Source organism: Engystomops pustulosus, chromosome 3, assembly GCF_040894005.1.
Source record: "Engystomops pustulosus chromosome 3, aEngPut4.maternal, whole genome shotgun sequence".
Lineage (NCBI taxonomy): Eukaryota > Metazoa > Chordata > Amphibia > Anura > Leptodactylidae > Engystomops > Engystomops pustulosus.
Genome location: NC_092413.1, coordinates 80904667 through 80923669, shown reverse-complemented (window position 1 = coordinate 80923669; position 19003 = coordinate 80904667). Strand labels below are relative to the sequence as shown.

Sequence of the window (19003 nt, the reverse complement as noted above, 5' to 3'; positions counted from 1 at the left end):
CTCTGGTTACTCCCTTGTATAATAATTGCCATCTACTCATTCTCAAGTTTCCTTATTATCACTTGGTCACCAATTTATTGATCTTAGTATTCTAAAAGAGAAACATACATTAATTTAAACAAGAGCAGTAGGCTGACATCATAGTGACAGACTAGGAACAGCACAACATTTAATAAGAAATAAATGATGGATTAAATTGGAAGCAAATGTTGGATCGCTTTCACTCAACCACTGTGCCTAATGTCTAATATCCTCCGGTTGCAACAAACATAGCATCGAACAATGAAATACTGGTAACTCTTGATAATTATAAACAAGTGGTTTGCTTCTCAGGAAACAGAGAGCACATATTTCCATGTCAGGGAACCATTTCATCTCTGACAATGTATAGTAAAGAGTGCAATATGTAATTAGGGAAACAATACAAGAAATATAATAAATACCCTAATATTATCCAGTATTATGCTTAAAGGGGTATTCCCACAAAGGCAAGATTCTTAAATGTACTCAGGATAACAAAATAACACATTCTCTAATTCACTGTTATTAACAAAAATACAACATTTTACAGATATAATTCAGACCTGTTTCTATCAGTTCTGGTGTACACAATTTTGGTTGCCCCGGACTTGACATATTGGGGCTCATTTACTAAGGGTCTGCAAAGCGCATTTTTGTCAGGTTTCCCGATGATTTCCGATTAGTGCCGCATTTAACATTTTTTGGCGCATGCGATCGGATTTTGGCACATCAGCGCCGGCTTTCACGCAATACAAATCGCAGGGCGGGCTGTCGGATGATCGGACAACGCACAGGATTTAACATCGTAAATTGTGTCGCAAGACAAGCACTTACAAGCACCGGGAAGAAGGTGAACTCCGGCGGACCTCAGTGGGGGAAGCGACAGATGCAGGATCACAATGTTGGTGAATCGCGCCGGACTTCATATTCGTCGGACCGTCCGGATCGGGGATCGCGACAGGACTGGGTAAGCAAATGTGCCCCATTGTTCTTCTGTCTGACGCTTCACTGAGATGAGCTCCTCTCTGCAGTGACCTCCACCCTTGCATTCCAGGATGAGCTCACACACACGCACACTGACTTCCTGCCAGCAAACAACAGCAGAATTGTGAGGAAATTAAAGCTACAGGCAGATAAGATCTTTATCCAGGGGAGTGGAAGGGAGGCATATAGTAGAGTAGACAGTATGTAATGGGTCTGATAGAAGAGGCGAGAATGTCATGTGTAATACACATCTCATCATCTCTCATCTCTTATCTGTCTCATCTCTCTTTCTATGTGTCAGATACTAGTAGAATGTTCAGAAGCTAAATCAAAGTGTATTTAAACTTGTACCCTGTATCTGTCTCAGACACTCTCATTCCAGTTACTGTCTGTCTGACACTCTAATTCCAGTGCCTGTCTATCTGTGAAACACTAATTCCAGTGCCTGTCTGTCTCTGACACTCTCATTCCAGTACCTGTCTGTCTCTGACACTCTCATTCCAGTGCCTGTCTGTCTCTGACACTCTCATTCCAGTGCCTGTAAATCTCTGACACTCTAATTTCAGTGCCTGTCTGTCTCTGACACTCATTCCAGCAGCTGTCTCTGACACTCTTATTCCAGTGACTGTCTATTTCTGACACTCTCATTCCAGCAACTGTCTGCCTCTGACAGTCTCATTCCAGTGACCGTCTGTCTATGACACGCTCTGTCCAGCGACAGTCTATCCCTGACACTCTCAATCCAGTGACTGTCTGTCTCTGACACTCTCATTCCAGTGACTGTCTCTGTCTCCGACTGTCACTTTGTCGATGGGGAGATTTATCAGAAGTGTCTGAGAGAACTGCTCTAGTTGCCCATGGCAACCAATCAAAGCTCAAGTTTCATTTTCCTACAGATGTTTATAAAATTACAGCTGATCTCTGATTGGTTTCCATGAGCAACTGGAAGAGTTTTACTCAGACATTTCTGACAAATCTCCCCCTTTCTCTGTATCCCTATCCATATAACCTGACACATAAGTGTCTTACGCTCATTCCCTATAGTAACCAATCAAAGCTTAGAGCTCATAATAATGACCTGTGGCAGAATATCAACCAATCACGGCTCAGCTTCCAACTACCACAGCAGCAGCAGACAATGGCTTCTGTATATGGTGGATAATTAGTGTATTTTGGAAAGCGTGGGGTGAAAATTTTGGCTCAAAACCTAGTCTATGAAATTTCCTGAGTCGCTGGTATCGAATGTGCTAATTTTGGTGATTGTAAAAGCAACGGTACAGATTCCTTTAGCGCACATATATACATACACACGTACACATACATTAAGATTTATATATTAGATTATTGATTAGAATTAAAGGGATCCCATAGGCTTTGTGTTTGTCATTTCATGTTCATGTACAAATGTATTTTTTATAGTTTTTTTTTGTCAAAATTTGTGTTTTGGATATTTAGCACAGCAGTATAAATCATTAGTAGAAATTAATATAATTTATGTGCAAGATATTTCACTTCAAGATGGATATAATTGCATAGTTGACCTTATAGTTACTTGTAAGCTGTGACATGTAAACTGATCTCTTAATCCCTAATCCCCTTAAGGCTCAGTCCCATTTTTTGGATTGTGACATGCATCGCTTTATATGGTTATAACTTTTGAACACTGTTACTTATCTAAACGATTCTGAGATTGTGTTTTCCCCACATGTTGTACTCCATTTTAGTGGTAAATACTGGCTGATAAATTTTGCGTTTATTTACCAAAAAAAAGAAAAAATGATGAATTATTTTACGAAGGTTTGCCATTTTAGAAATTCAAAATCATTGCGTTTTACCACCTAAATAAGTTGCTTAATAACATTTCCCATATGTCTACTTTACATTTTCATTATTTTGATATGTCTGGATAATTTATTTTGATGTCACACGGCGTACAAATCGAATATCGATTTTCCGTATTTTCAGAATTATTTGAACTCAGAACTATTTTGGAGATAAATACTGTTTTGAATGAAATTTTACATATTTAACATCAAACCCCCCTATATAATCAACCCAATTTCAAATCTTCCCCCCTCAAACTATCAGAAACAGCTTTTAGGAAGTTAACCCGTTGAGATCTTCAGAATGGTCAAATTTTGTCGGTTATACGTTCAGTTAGCTCTAAAATTTACACATTTTTAAAAGATAAAAAGAGAAAACTCACTTTACAATTTGTTATGCAATTTCTCCTGAGTACAGAGACCCCCCACATGTGGCCATACTTATTTATGGGCGCAGGGCGAGGCGCAGAAGAGAAGAAGGGACTTGCAGCTGCCAGGATTTTAGTTTTCTCATTGGCCCCTTTTGCAGGCTATAAAATTTTCGCTTTTTCGTGATTGGGGCCATGTGATGGCATTTTTTTTTGCGGGATGAGATGCTTTTTCCAGTGTTACCATTTTGGGGTTGGTATCCCCTATTGTTGAAAATTTAGGAACTTTTTTTTGAGGGCAGGAGTAGAAAAGTATCAATTCTGTACTGGATTTTTTACTTTTTTTGTTCACCGTATAGCCTAATAATCATGTTATCTTTATTCTATGGGTTGATACGATTACAGGGATACCATACATGAATATTTTTCTTATGTTTTACTAAATTTGCCAAATAAAACCCTAGTGTGGGGACAAATCTATAATTTTTGCATTGCCTTATTCCAAGTGGCATAACATTTGACTTTTTAAGCTACGGAGCGGTTGAGGGTTTTTTTTTTTTTTTTTTTTTTTGCGGGACATACTTTGCACCAGTATCATTCTGGAGTACATATGTTTTTTTAATCACTTTTTATTGCATTTTTTGTGGGATTCAATAGGTAAAAATCATCATTTTGGGCTATTTTTTTGCAGTTTTTTTAATGGTGTTCGTTGTACAGGTTCAATAATGATTTACTTTTATTCTAAGGGTTGTTATGGATGCGGTAATACTATATATGTGGGTTTTGTGTTATGATTTAGACTTTTTTTGTGTTATAGATCTCTTTATATGTTATGGGGCTTACGGGCATTTTTATTAATGTATTGCTTTATTTTTTATTGAATAAGATTTTTTTTTAAACTTTTTCACTGTTTCCACCATGGGACATTAACAAGCAATCATCTGATTGCTTGTTCATGATAATATCCTGCAATACTGATGCAAGTGCATAGGCTGAAATGTGGTTTTAAAATAATGTCATCGACGCCATCTTTCAGGCACTAATTGGACCCCTAGGCTGCCATAGCAATGATCGGCACCCCTGAAAACAGTGGGAGGGGGCTGATCGTGCTGACAACGGCATTTAATGGGTTAAACACCCGTGATGGGAGCTTACTCCGATCGTGGGTGTTACACTGGGGTGTCGGCTGTTAGTTACAACCGGCACCCCATGTATCCCGAGCGCCGCTGAGCGCTAAGTAACTGTCGGAGCAGGAAGGGGTTAAAATGATTCATAGCAAATAAGTGGCCAGTAGAGCTAAGCAGACTCCTTGAAATGTGGGTTCTGTTGAACCAGTATTTTAAAAAGGTGTGTTAAACCAGTAACACATGCGATCAGTACTGGCACCAATTGTGGATGTTAACTATTTTAATGTCGCTGGCAAAGTCGCCAACAACATTTAAACTACCAGCACCCTGCCAAACGCCATGATCATGATCTCAGGGAGTGACGATCCTCATTGGCAGGTTGATGTTAGTGTGAGCAACTGCAGGAAATTAAAATGTTACCACCAACTTTGGCAGCTGCATGTAAAAAGTTAACGCCCACAATTTCTGCCAGCGTGGCAGGGGGGATTGATCCAAACCCAGTCCGACCTTCAAAGGTTGAGTCTGCTCAACACTAGTGGCCAGCAAGCTAAAGTAGTACAGTACCCAAAAGTTTGACCTTGAAAGGTTTAAGGCTATAGTACACTCTTTGGTAATTTTATCAAAGGCTTCTTTCCGAAATTGAATACAAATCTTTTTAAAGGAAACCTACCACTTGTAGTGGCAGGTTTCCGATGGCAATACCGAGCACCAGCTCAGGGTGAGCTGGTGCCGGAGCTTATTTTAGTTAGTGTTTTAAACCGCGGTATCGCGGTTTAAAACACTTTTTAAACTTTATAGCCGGCGCAGGCAGGTACGCGCTCGGCGCTTACCGTGCGTGCGGCTACATAGGAAGTGAATGAGAGCCGCGCGCATGGTAAGCGCCAAGCGCGTACCTGCCTGCGCCGGCTATAAAGTTTAAAAAGTGTTTTAAACCGCGATACCGCGGTTTAAAACACTAACTAAAATAAGCTACGGCACGAGCTCACCCTGAGCTGGTGCCCGGTATTGCCATCGGAAACCTGCCACTACAAGTGGTAGGTTTCCTTTAAGTCTTCTAAAGCAAGTATTAGTAAAACCTGGTCAGTTGTTTCTATAAAAAAATGTCAAAGCACAAAGTTCTACTGTTGCTTAAGAAGCTTGCATTGTACAGTTTTTCCACCTGTACATATTTTACTAGATGGTTTCATTTTGTGAGTTTTATCCAATTTCATCTTTGGCAAGTGAAACGGATGCCTGGCCACCTGCATGCAGCTCCATCTACAAAGAAACAAAGATCTGTGTCTGTGGAGAAGCAATTTGAAGGACACATAGGTTAATGCTTCTGACTTTTTGAGTAACTTCATGGTCTATTTCTCCTTAGATATTTAGACTATGCAATTGATGCAGGATGAATCAGTTTCTTGGCAAGACCTGGGGAATGTGTTGCCATGTGGCATTTATTGATTTTTTTCTGTATAGTCATTCCTCAGAAGTAACAATAATGGAATATAATATTCTGTTAAATGTAAAATGTAGTATTTGAAGCATTAGAAACATAGATATAATAATTCTAATAATACGTTTAACAGATGTTTATTTGATACTCTTTAGATGATTGGATGCAGGTTGTTGCCAACTGATCTTTATTTAAGCCACAGACAGTAGGTTTATAAAGAGAAATCTCATTACTTAACTATGAAAAGAAGTAAGTTGTGAGCTTTAGGTTGTATTTCCAAATTCAGTAATCCAGAAAGAAAACAGATAGTGATTAATAAATGGAGCAAATATATAAAGAACCTTTTTCTTAATTATTTTCTGGATTTGACTTTTATAAAAGTATACAAAATCTAAAACATGCAAAGCTACCCATGAAGTGAACCAAACCTTTCCACAATTTTGAAGAATAAGGCATGTATGGGTTTTAGATGACTTTTATTCTGCATTCTTTAGAATTCCGTCCCTTTGAAAGATCTACCTTTGATTTCAGGTTTCTCAGAGGTAGAAGATGGAGCGTAACTTCTATCATGTCTCTCATATAAACTGCACAAAAGAGGATAACCTACTTGTCTAGCTCTATTTGTCAGGATCGAGAATTTTCATGCTTGTAGTTCCATGCCCCGGTGTAAGCTTTGATTGAATGTTCTGTCAGCTGCTATAAGTTTGGAATGGATGTGTACATGCTCCTATCATCGGGCTGGTTGTTTCCTCGATCAGCTTCTGGGGAAGTGTCCAGTTACTGCATATATTCCTCATTCACCCACATACTGGTGTAAAACAAGCCTTCTTATTAGTGATAGTCTATCAAAATTGTGATTTTGATGAGATTCTGACCTTTGCTAATTCCTATTGACTATTCTACTGCTATACAATTTTGTACCATTGCACTTGTGACTCAGTTTACCTCACCTTGCTGTTAGTCTGTTGCCTCACTTGTTTGTTTGTGCACAAACCCAGAGTAGGGACCATCCACAACAACGAAAACCCACTTTACCGCAATGGAAACGCATACAAATGTTGACCTCTTATTTTCCTTGCACATTTAAAGTTTCCTTTGGTTACTAACCAACCTAAACGTAACTGAGATGATAGCGGATAAGCAGCGACTCATATATAACTATGATTTTTGGATGCCTATCCCTGGCACAGTGTTCAGTCTATAAAATCTGTTCACCACACAAATAGGTATTAATGGACTGAGTGTGTTTGTATGTTTTTGCCTGAGACTGGGAAATTTGCTCATGAGACAAACTGGGATTATGGCATTCATACTATATAAGAAAAAACAGAAAATAAAGCATAATAAAACTGTAACCCCCAATAAAGATAGATACAATTTCTTTTACCCCTAAGCTGCTTTTCTCTTAGATAACTTGATATGTCACTGAAAATTAGGAATGTGCAGAATTCTACATATCACAAAGTTTATTAACTTGGCTGAATTTTATTTGAAGTCTGTTGCTCGCAGTTTGTACTTTCATTTTTTTACAATCACATAAAATTCTATGAAAAGCATGAATATGTACATTTAATGCTGCTCTGCTATGTTAAACATGAATTACAGGGTATAACAGTGAGCAACTAGTGCTTTCCCCTCCCAATGTATGCTTGATTTTAGAAGGAATTCATGGGCATCAAATATAAAAAGATTACCACAATCATTTTGCTTGGAACATGAGTTAGTGGCCCTTATTTTTCCATGCTTGATTTTGATAGTAGATTTTTAAAAAATATCTATATCATTTTATTAAAGTGGTCTGTACTCTCTATTGTACTATGTTGCTGTTCAGTTTAAGCTTTTTTTATTTTCTAGTTTTAAAGTGAATTTATAAGCTTTGTCTAATGTCTGGGCTCTCACAGTGATTATGATCCCTGAAAGTCACTTTCAAGTTAACTAGACCTTACTTTCATTAAAGCCAAAATCCTGTGTTGTAATTGAGATATTCAAATTTAGCTGTGACTGTAATTCAGAATGTAAAATGTATGATTCTTTTCTTTATTTTTTGGTTTTCTTTCAACAGCCCTAAATACTATTACATTTTTAGATATTTCATCAGATTGGCAGGAACACTGCTAGGATATTTCATGGACAGTTGATATCCACAGCACTGGATAAAACATCCAATCAAAACTTTGTATTAATTACTTCCTTGTAATTAACCAAAGGGGCCCTGGAGCATTTTTTTGACATGGTGCACTCTTATATATTTTCTCTCAGCAGTCACCTACTGAGCACATTAATTCCTTATGATTATTTTGGTTTCCAAATATTTTGGGTTAGCAAGTCCACTTGCTATCTATGTAAATATGGGCCCCATAGTAGCTGCCATACTTGCCAGTCTTTTACACTATTCTATTAATTTTTAAATGTTAACTAACCTTTCATAGAGTTTCATGTATAAGGGTAGGAGGAACTGAGTGGTGAAAAAACTACTCAAGTGCTGAATTTTAATCAATACTGGTCATCAATACATTGTCAATTAATAGACTACAATTCCTTCTTTGAATTGTTTAGATGTCACTGTAATTTGCATAACAGTTTTTTATTTTAATTATATAGAATTTTCCTCACAACAAAATAAAACCAAAAAAAAATAGCAATGAAGAAGACTTTAGCTATTGGAAAGCATTAAAAATGAAGTGGCACCATGAATACTACATTTTGCTTGAGGCTAAACAAGGCGTAAGTCTAAAGAATTATCCACTTTAGACTTTACAGTACTCTTCATATGACAAGAGTGAGGGTAGGGGGTTTGTAAAGGAAATCTCCAGGCTACGTCTCTAGAGATAGTTGTCTTTATCAGCCGTCAACTTGCAAATAGCATTTTCAGGGAGGTACAAGAATCAATAATGAAATAGCATCCTCCAAGTTGGGTTGTGTTCTGCTAGACCTCTTGGGTTAAATCCCAGTTCCAACTGAGAATCTTAGGGTTGTCTAGAAGGCCATTCTAAACACTGTTTCTAAAGCATAAATGTTCAGAAACAGGTCAATATATATTTACATTTTTGTCATACACCACAAAACTATCAAAACTTTGAGAAGTTAACATAATTATCTTGATGCTTTTTATATTCTTCATTACCCAGTGATGATGATATATTCTCTAACATGACACTGATTCATATATTTTTTAGATATCAGGCCTTGCAGTAGCCAGCCATGTCTTAATGGAGGGACATGCGTGGACGGAAGCAATCAATACAAATGTAACTGTCCTCCAGAATGGAAGGGAACCAATTGTCAAATTAAAACCCCAACAGGTAGAGAATATTTATAGATATATAAAAAGGGATTTTGTCGCTATGAAGCATTTTACAGTGTGATACAGCTGTTGTGCTACGGTGGTGTACATGATAAAAAAAACATTGCTGCGTTCTTTGAGAAACAACATTACTTTTGTTTTTAGACAAGAATTGCAGCTAAGTACCATTCACTTGAATGAGACAAACAGAGCAACGATTTGAAAATAAAGTAATGTTAAGCAGTACCTGATGTCTGGGAATACTTGTGGGAATGCGATGGTTGCAAAGTTTCTGTTCTGGACAGATTTCCGCTAATAAAGCAACACAATGGTCTTTATTAAGACAATTGAGATGCTCAATATATGATATCTGTTCATCAGTACCAACACTAGTTGACGAAGTATAATTTTTGTGGATAAGCTCCAATATCATACATAGAGAAGAATGGAGCTGCTTGAAGAAGACAGCAGACATACCTTTCTAATAACAAACAATTGCTTTTCATTGATTTTCTTTCTATCTGTCGTTTCAGCTCCATCTGACTGGCCAGTAGTGAATGATGCTGCATTAAGCCGCAAAGCCAGTTGTACAAGGATAGACCACACTCAGCATTGTAGCTGTGATCCTGGCTTCCAAATGAGTGGTAGTCCAGAAGCTAGCATATGTCAAGGTACGGTCGGTCAAAATGTTAGCTTATCCATAGATGAAAATATAATTTAATCTTTGTGGTCCTACAGTCAAAACTGAATGTGGCTCCAATAAAGGAACAGCTCATTGCCACCCTCATATTGACTTAATTGGACAGCACCAATCAGTTGTCATGACCGGAACGGAACGGAAAACAGCTTCCAAATGTCCAAATCACCACTTCATGTCGGGCCTGTCCTCTTAATATGAAAAGAAAGTTATAATTAGCAGCACAGAGTGTGGGGACAAGATGTCCGGCGCTCCGGGCTGCTAATTATGCACACCCTCACCATCTCCCTCTTCCATGATGGGAGCATGGGTGAGCAAAGTGACCTCACTTACCTCTTCCAGCATGAGAGGTGCTGGGGCGTGCATAATTAGCAGTGCAGAATGCCGGCCATCTTGTCCTCTCACTCTGTGCTGCTAATTAGAACTTTCTTTTCTGGTGATCCTGATGTGTTAAGACTAGCATTAGACAGCTCATCAAAGATCAAGTTAAAGAGGAGGGGAGGTGACTGTTAATAGGTTTTTTAGGTGGGTGCTTTCTTTTAAAACAAAGCTCATAAGAAAATAGACCTTTGTTCTTTGTCAATTATCACACACTTTTAATATTTTTCCAGCTTCCAAGTATCCCTGGAAACTATAAAAAAATATTCCTATTGTGTCTGAGTATTTAGAGTGCCAAAGAGTTGGTGGTGGTGAAAGGTGAAGAAGCAATTGTTTCTCTACTCATGAACGTACATATGACATTCAAACACAAGAAATATCATTATTTGCAGCACTACAAGCTAAAAAAAAGGTATTCTGACAGTAAATATTTGTCAACATGTGCATCATTTCAAAATGTTTGTTTTCACTTAGATGTTAATGAATGTGAGGTGTACAAGGCGGAAGGAACAACACGTCTTTGTGTACATGCTTGTATTAACACTCCTGGATCTTTCCGGTGTGCCTGCCCTGCGGGATATAAGCTTCTTGGTGATGGCAAAAATTGTGAAGGTAAGAGATTTCTAAATAATTTGTGAATTGTGCATAAAGAGACATAGACAAGGGGGGATTTCTCATACATCAGCCCTCTATGCAGTGATGTATGTTGAAAGTCCCACTACCACTGCCATGACATATATATCATGAAACTTAAACCCTGCAAGGTGTAGATTTTCACAAAAACCTGCAATTGTCCAATGGCCTCTTGGCTTGGGATGATGGGAAGGGAAAAATAATCACAATTACTTGTGGTTCACTAGTAATTGTGCTTATTTATGGGTTTTAAAATGGGAAATATTTTTTCACGTTTTTAATAATTTTAATTCTATTAAAAAAATGATTATAAATCTGTATAAAGTTAAAGTTTAAAAGGCTAAATTTAACAGCCGTGCCACATACATTTTTTAAACATTTTTCCGCAATAATAGCTGTACTACAGATTGTTTTTTTTAGCCTTTATGTTACGATTTGTGAGTTATGTCATTGATATCATTTTGAGTACATACAACTTTTTGTGTGTTTTTTATGATGGTGAGATAAATAAAAACAGTAATTTTGGCATAGTTTAAAATTTTTTTTTTTACTGCTATCATTATATAGGTAAAGTCATGTAAATATTTCTATACAATGCTAGGTCCTTATATACACAGCAATACCTATTATGTGTTTCTCCTTTATGATATAGTTGTTTATTTGACAATGAATAAATGTGTTGGGAGAGCAATCATATTTATGTATGTTTTTTGAACATGTTTTTTTATTATTTTATAAAATGATAAAAAAATAATATGCTGCAGAAAATCCACAGCATGTGTGTCTGTGGCCTTTTGGGGAAGTCTTAGAAATTTCTTTTATTGGGTTACTGCCATGGCTTCAGTATTTGTTCCAAGAGTAAGACTATATTAGGCAAACCTAAACGTAAAGTCAATGTTGAGAATTGTCTGAAATGTAAAATCTGGAACAAGTCAACAAAACTCATTATGTTACATTCTCTAGTTTTAACTTGTCGGTCCTGTAAACAATTATCTTAATTGTATAATTAAACTAAAATAAGAGGTTTTCAGATTACTTGCAGTGGATTACTTCATTAACCAAGCAAAGTAATACCTTAACCCTCTATTTAATTATGAGGGTTAATCAAATGAGCCCCTGGCATAAAGGATTAGTGTAAATTGCCATTATTTTCATTATTTCATCACTGCTCTTGGCAAGTTGGCACTATCTGTTCTTTATTAGTACTTTATAATTAGACTTTATTCACATGTAGTTGTGTTTAGTTTGATTTTTCTGGGCCTTACTTGCTAGTCTCATATATAAATCTGAGTGTAACTGTGTTTGTATGTCTGAAATTTTATGCAATGAAGGACATTATTAGTAGTGGACAGCTTATGTGCAAGATAAAATGATTTTTGATTGCCACACTTAGACAACATTGCTGTAGAGTCATTAGATCATCTCTGATACTCCAGTCACATCCAGAACAGCAGTTTTATATTTACCACTACATTGGCTCTGACACTCCAGTCACATCCAGAGCTGCAATAATCTATCTACCATTATATAATATTAGATGACTGCAGCTCTGGATGTGACTAACGTATCAATCTTCCATTATATCACCATAAAAATAAAAATAATACCAAGGCTCCTGCACCAATGACCATGTTTTAAACACGGATGGAGGTTCTCATTGGTTTCTAATTATGATGGCACCAACAAAGAGGGTGCAGAACACATATGCTCCATTAGCCGCATGCTGTTCGCCTTTCATCTAATGTTACTCTTAGACTCCCCTCTACTGAGATTTAAAATCTATGGATAGCTTTGTACAAAAACATCAATAAACATACATACGATATAAGATGTACATGTATTGTGCAATGAGCTTTTCTTGTTATGCATTCATAAATCATTATTTCTTATGACTGAGCTCTCTCCATAAAGGTCTGCTGCCAGTGAAAGCCCTGAACACACAAATGTATATACAACCTGCACAAAAAATTACGCAGAACCTCTTAGTAATTCTGGCTTGTCGTGCACTGGATGCATCTGTATTACTATATCAGCTCCATTGTGTTTTACAAAAGATCACAGCACACCTGAGTAGCGCTGACCTTATAAGATGCCCAGAACAAAGATTTGAGGAAAATACATTTTGTAATCATACCCTATAAGAAATGTATGGCTTTCTTATTTATTGTTTTTGTTAGCTTCTGAATGGATGGTCACTTTAACTTTGAAATTTTTTGTTACATTTTCAGATCTAGATGAGTGCACGTTAAGACTACACAATTGCACAAAGCACTCCATGTGCATAAACACAGCAGGTGGTTTTCAATGTGTCTTCCCAGAGTGTCCAAAACCATTTGGAAATATCAGCTATGTGAAAACATCACCCATGTAAGTATAGAATCCTTCATTTACTTAAGTAAAAGATAATATACTCATATAACGTATAAATTGCCCCAAAAAGATGAGATATTATTTTATATATTGCTAGCAATGTAATTTATACTATAATTTACATAAAATGTTTCACAAAATGTTGCATGAGCTGGTGATGAGAAATTGTTGGTTTGCAAAAGCAGGGTGGAGATATAGTTCATTTGCAACTTTTGTTTTGCTACATATGAAACATCATACTAGAATGATCAGCGCACAGAATTTAAAATCCTAAGTCAAAGATCAAAAAGTTTAAATACCTAAAAAAGTCACTGCACAACTTTGATGCACATCTATTTATAAATTCCCTTATAATAATTTTTTAAGTGGAACAATTAGAATTTTTAGGCATGTGTCTCATGCTGATGCATATGATGTAAATTGCGTCTCCCCGCACACTTTGGATATACAGTACAGAGTTTGGATGCACCTTCTTGTTCAAAGAGTTTTCTGTATTTTCATGACTATAAAAATTGTAGATTCACACAGAAGGCATCACAACTATGAATTAACACATGTAGAATTATATACTTAAAAAAAAATGTGAAACAACTGAAAATATGTCTTATATTCTAGGTTCTTCAAAGTAACCATCTTTTGCTTTAATTACTGCTTTGCACACTCTTGGCATTCTCTTAATGAGCTTCAAGAGGTAGTCACATGAAATGGTCATCCAACAGTCTTCAAGGAGTTTCCAGAGATGTACTTGTTAGCCCTTTTGCCTTCACTCTGCAGTCAAGGTCACCCCAAACCATCTTGATTGGGTTTAGGCCTGATGACTATGGAGGCCAGGTCATCTTGCGTAGCACCCCATCTCTCTCCTTCTTGGTCAAATAGCCCTTGGATGTGTGTTTGGAGTCATTGTGCTGTGAAAAAATAAATGATGGTCCAACTAAATGCAAACGGTGGTTGAAACCTAAGATCTCAAATTTGGACTCATCAGACTAAAGCACAGATTTCCATTGTTCTAATGTCCATTCTTTGTGTTCTTTAGCCCAAAAAAGTCACTTCTACTTGTTGCCTGTCCTTAGCAGTGGTTTCCTAGCAGCTAATATACCATGAAGGCTGCTGCACACAGTCTCCTCTTTCCAGTTGTTATAGAGATGTGTCTGCTGCTAGACATCTGTGTGGTATTGACCTGGTCTCTAATCTCAGTTGCTAACCTACGATTTCTGAGGCTGGTGACTCAGATAAACCTATCCTCTGCAGCAGAGGTGACTCTTGGTTTTCCTTTCATGCGGCAGTCCTCGTGTGAGCCAGTTTCTTGGTAGTGCTTGATGGTTTTTGCAACTGCACTTTTAAAGTTTTCCCAATTTTTTGGACTGATTGACCTTCATTTCTTAAAATAATGATGGCCACTTGTTTTTCTTTACTTAGCTGCTTTTTTTCTACCATAATACAAATTCCATCTGACTTCTGCACAACACAACTGATGGTCCCAACCCCATTCATAAGGCAAGAAATCCCACTTATAAAACCTAACAGGGCACACCTGTGATGTGAAAACCTTTTCTGGTGACTACCTCTTAAAGCTCATCAAGAGAATGCCAGGAGTGTGCAAAGCAGTAATCAAAGGAAACTTTGCAGAACCTTAAATATAAGACATATTTCCAGTTTGGTCACCTGGATATTCACCAAAGTGATGGGTGAACTCCACTTTTGAGTAAATGATTTTAATTAAAAAGATAAATTGCTGGTGTTGGCTCTATACTTTTGCTTTTTCTGCCTTTACTGTAATTTTAGTGGTGTTTATTTTTCTCCGTAGTCAATGTGAACGTAATCCTTGTCCAATGGACAGCCGGTCCTGTCATCATGCACCAAAGACTATCTCTTTCCATTACCTCTCATTGCCCTCTAATATTCCTACGCCGGTTTCACTTTTTCGTATGGCAACAGCTTCAGCCCCAGGGAGGCCTGGCCCAGACAGCCTGAGATTTGGAATAGTGGGAGGAAATAGCAGAGGGAATTTCGTCATGCAAAGATCAGATCGACAGACAGGAGAACTTATACTTGTCCAAAGCCTTCAAGGACCGCAGACAATAGAAGTGGATGTGGACATGTCTGAGTACTTAGACCGCACATTCCAAGCAAAGCATGTCTCAAAAATCACTGTCTTTGTTTCACCTTACAGCTTTTAGGATTGGTGAGAGACACAACAACATTTGTGAAAGGAGGTACTGTTTCCAGATTGGACATTGGAACTGAATTAGCAATATGTCAAGTTATAGATTTATTTCCAAAAAGTTTTTCTTCCAAAATGTTTGCCATGTCTGTTTGCAACTGTGTTTTATTGCAGTTCCACCAATTCTATATCAAAATTAAAATTTGTTTCTAGCGCACAGTTTGTAAAAAAAAAAAAAAAACCTGCACAAAATTAAAAAGTCATTATTGCTTACTCTGCCTACTCCTAAAAATAGCGCCACATCTGCCTGCAGGTTGTGCGTGGAATTTTAACTCTGGGATATAAGTTTTCCAGGTTAGGACAAGGAAAAACCATTTGCTACCTTTTAAGGCAGTCCCCTTACCTTCAAGTATGACTTTATTTGCATATTTCCCAGAATTCCCTAGTGTAGAATCAATGGCCAGTGCAAGGTGGCCTTTATTGGCAAGTTCTCTGTAAGGAGAAGTCTTACTCCCTGACCCGTCTTGCAGCTCAGTGCGATTGAATTAGGTTGATGTTCTTTTTAATATAACTACATAAGCGTTTGTCAGGTATAGTGATATTTCTGGAACAGGGCAGCCATTTTTCCCTCTACAATTCTCTTGAAAATGTGCCATGGCGAAGCAGTTTTCCTTGAGATATAAGATCACATGGAGATTGTTGTTAAAAGGACAGACAAAGCAAATGAAAGCTTTATAACAACAATTATTTTTAAAGGGAACCTGTGAATCCGTTCATGCTAACCTCTCTGAGAGCAATATAATGTAGTGAATTTATTCAGTTTTGTGACTTCATGTCATCAATTAGTTAGACTTGCAAAGTTTTCTATGCAGAGTAATTCCAGCATTGTAAAGCAGCAGTCCAACATATTCATGAGATGTTGTACTGCCCACCCAGCTCTGATTGATAGCCCCCCCCCCCCTCTATTGCTGTGATAGGGAGAAAGCTGTCAATTAACTGCAGGAGGGTGGGAGAAGCTACATCTCATAAACTGCAGGTATGGCGCTGCAGTGAATAAACTGGAGGTTTTTACACACCAAAGGTTTTTAAACTGAAGATTTTTACGCACAACAGACATATGAGTTCAAGGAGGGAAGCACATAGGGATTATTTTTAAGTGGTCATCTATAGAAATAGCTATAATCTAGAAATAATTCTTTAAATATGGTGTAAAGATGTAAGTCTTTTAAGATTACCTATAAGGCATCCACAAAAAACTTTCTAAATGTATTTTCTTTGCAATATTAATGGATTAGGAACACAGTTTATACAGGCAGAGCTATGCACTTTTTAACTCATAACAAACTGGTGCTTTGACTTTCAATGAATTTATATGAAATGTGGGAATATAGTAAAAGTAGCACAGAAGACAGTGGGATATTGGGCTCTTGTGCTAACACCAGACGACTAGGTTTCTTCAATCTTAGTTTTGTAGACGCACTGCTTTGTAAGTGCAAATAACAGCATGACACATGATATTATTTTTCATAATGAGTTTTAAAAGCCATTCTTCTCTGCTAGATTTTAAATTAAGAATTAAAGGTCTAGCTTTGTTATTTGGAGGCAATATCTCCTAGAGGCTTTTCTTAGTGATGATGTTTTGATTCTGCTATATATGGAGATTTTATTCTCTAAAAGGGATTAGTAATGTGCTTAGAGGGCTGGATCCCCCCTGATGTGATAAAATTACATCAATATATTTGTGGTATACTGTACTCTCTTGGGGTTTGGGGGCTCTGCACCCAAGGACATACATATAATAAAGACATACTATGTGAGGGTGCAGGATTCCTCTCTCCAGATGGACTATATTGTTAAAGGAAAGTGGGTTAGTAATTGACCTAGGATGGAGGGGAGAACAAACACTAGAAGGGAGATTTATCACAAGTGTCTGAGGTAAGACTGATCTAGTTGCCCATGGAAACCAATCAGAGCTCAGCTTGAATTTTATAAAATCGCTGCAGGAAAATGAAAGCTGAGCTCTGATTGGTTGCCATAGGCAACTAGAACAGTCCTGCTCTCAGACAGTTCTGATAACTCAGACTCTTGACTCCCTCTCCCACTATGACCCGGGCCCCTCCTACTGTTAAAATCTTTATATTGAAGCATTTATTTTTAATGATAAATGAAAACATTATATTTTGTGAATTCAAATAAAATTCACACAAATCCAAATCGTGTGCCAATAAGAGTAGATCACCTAGTTTATTGGCAATTCCTCCCTCTACCTATGACTTAGGTTATCACGATGGGGGAAAGACTTATAAGACACATATAGTACATTATCAGCAATCATTTGTATGATAAAATGTTATAATATAAGCTTGTCATTTGTATTCACACAAATGCCTTTATTAACAGCATGCCAATAAAGTTACAAGTGCAGCCAAATGCATGGCTGCAAACCTGAAGATATCCGACATGTTTTGCAAGTATGAATAAATAATACTTGACATATTTTAGTATTTGTAATGTAAATATTAAGAAATAACAATATAAAATTACTCCTGTTTTCCTACTTTCTTTCAATAAATACTTTAATTCAAACTGTATAACCCTTTAAGGACCTGGCCCTTTTTTGTTTTCTCATTTTTATTTTTCACTCCCCACAATCAAAAATCTTTAATTTTTTTTTTTTTTACACGTAAAGAGCTCTGTGGTGGCTTGTTTTCTGCATAACAAATTGCACTTCATAGTGCTGGTATTTATTCTTCCATGCCATGTACCGGGAAGCTGGAAAAGCATTCAAAATGTAGTGGGATTGGTGAAAAAATGCATTTGCAGAATTTTCTCGTGGGCTTGGATTTTACGTCTTTCAATGTGGGCCACAAATGACATGTCTGCCTTATTTTTTGGGTCGGTGCGATCATGGAGATACCAAATTTGTATAGGTTTTATAATGTTTTCATACATTTACAAAAATTAAATACTTGTAGAATTTTTTTTTTATTTTGCCATATTCTGGCGCTAATAACTTTTTTAATCCTTCGGTGTACAGAGCTGTGGGTGGTATTTTTTTTGGTGACTTCTGATGAAGTTTTCAATGCTACCATTTTTAGGACTGTACAACCTTTTGATCACTTTTCATTGAGTTTTTAATATTTTTCAAAATAGGAAAAAAGTGCCATTTTCGACTTTGGGCGCTATTTTCCATAACAGGGTTAAATGAATTGAAAAACTGTTATTATATTTTGACAGAAGGACCATTTTCGGATGCGGCAATACCTAATGTGTTTATGATTTTTACTGTTTATTTATATTTATATCAGTTCTAAGGAAAGGGGGGGTGATTTGAATTTTTAGGTTTTTTTATTATAATTTTTTTTAAAACTTTTTATTTTTAGTATTTTCAGACTCCCTAGGATACTTTAACCTGATCCTACCATATACTACTGTATGGCAGTATATGGGATGTTTCTCCTCATTCATTACAATGGAATGGATACGATGGATCGCCGCTCCCTGGTGACGTCACGGGGAGCGACGATCCTCGGTAAGATGGTGATCGATCGCGGGTGTTACCGGTAAGTCTTTGCTGTTATATGCAGCCCGTGAGCCCTGTCCATGCACCCGCAGCCGACCCATCACATGCTATTACGTCACGGGTTGTGAAAGGGTTAAACTCATTTAAAACAACACACAATTTAGCTCAGGTTTATTAATTTGTGTACAAAATAAATCATA

The 19003-nt window shown here is 37.1% G+C and overlaps 1 protein-coding gene across 3 annotated transcripts in view; it reads left to right on the top strand.

Moving 5' to 3' along the window:
* The window catches only part of FBLN7 (fibulin 7), a 72914-nt gene extending 57498 nt beyond the window's left edge, over positions 1–15416 (top strand). For 2 of the 3 annotated variants that reach the window (XM_072141211.1, XM_072141212.1), the window contains exons 4-8: positions 8935–9060; positions 9575–9712; positions 10591–10728; positions 12978–13116; positions 14924–15416. In XM_072141211.1, the coding sequence (XP_071997312.1) occupies positions 8935–9060; positions 9575–9712; positions 10591–10728; positions 12978–13116; positions 14924–15296 (914 nt within the window). In that variant the 3' untranslated portion in view covers positions 15297–15416. The remainder of the gene's footprint in view (positions 1–8934; positions 9061–9574; positions 9713–10590; positions 10729–12977; positions 13117–14923) is intronic. The other variant, XM_072141214.1, reaches the window with a different exon arrangement.
* Positions 15417–19003: the final 3587 nt, after the last annotated feature.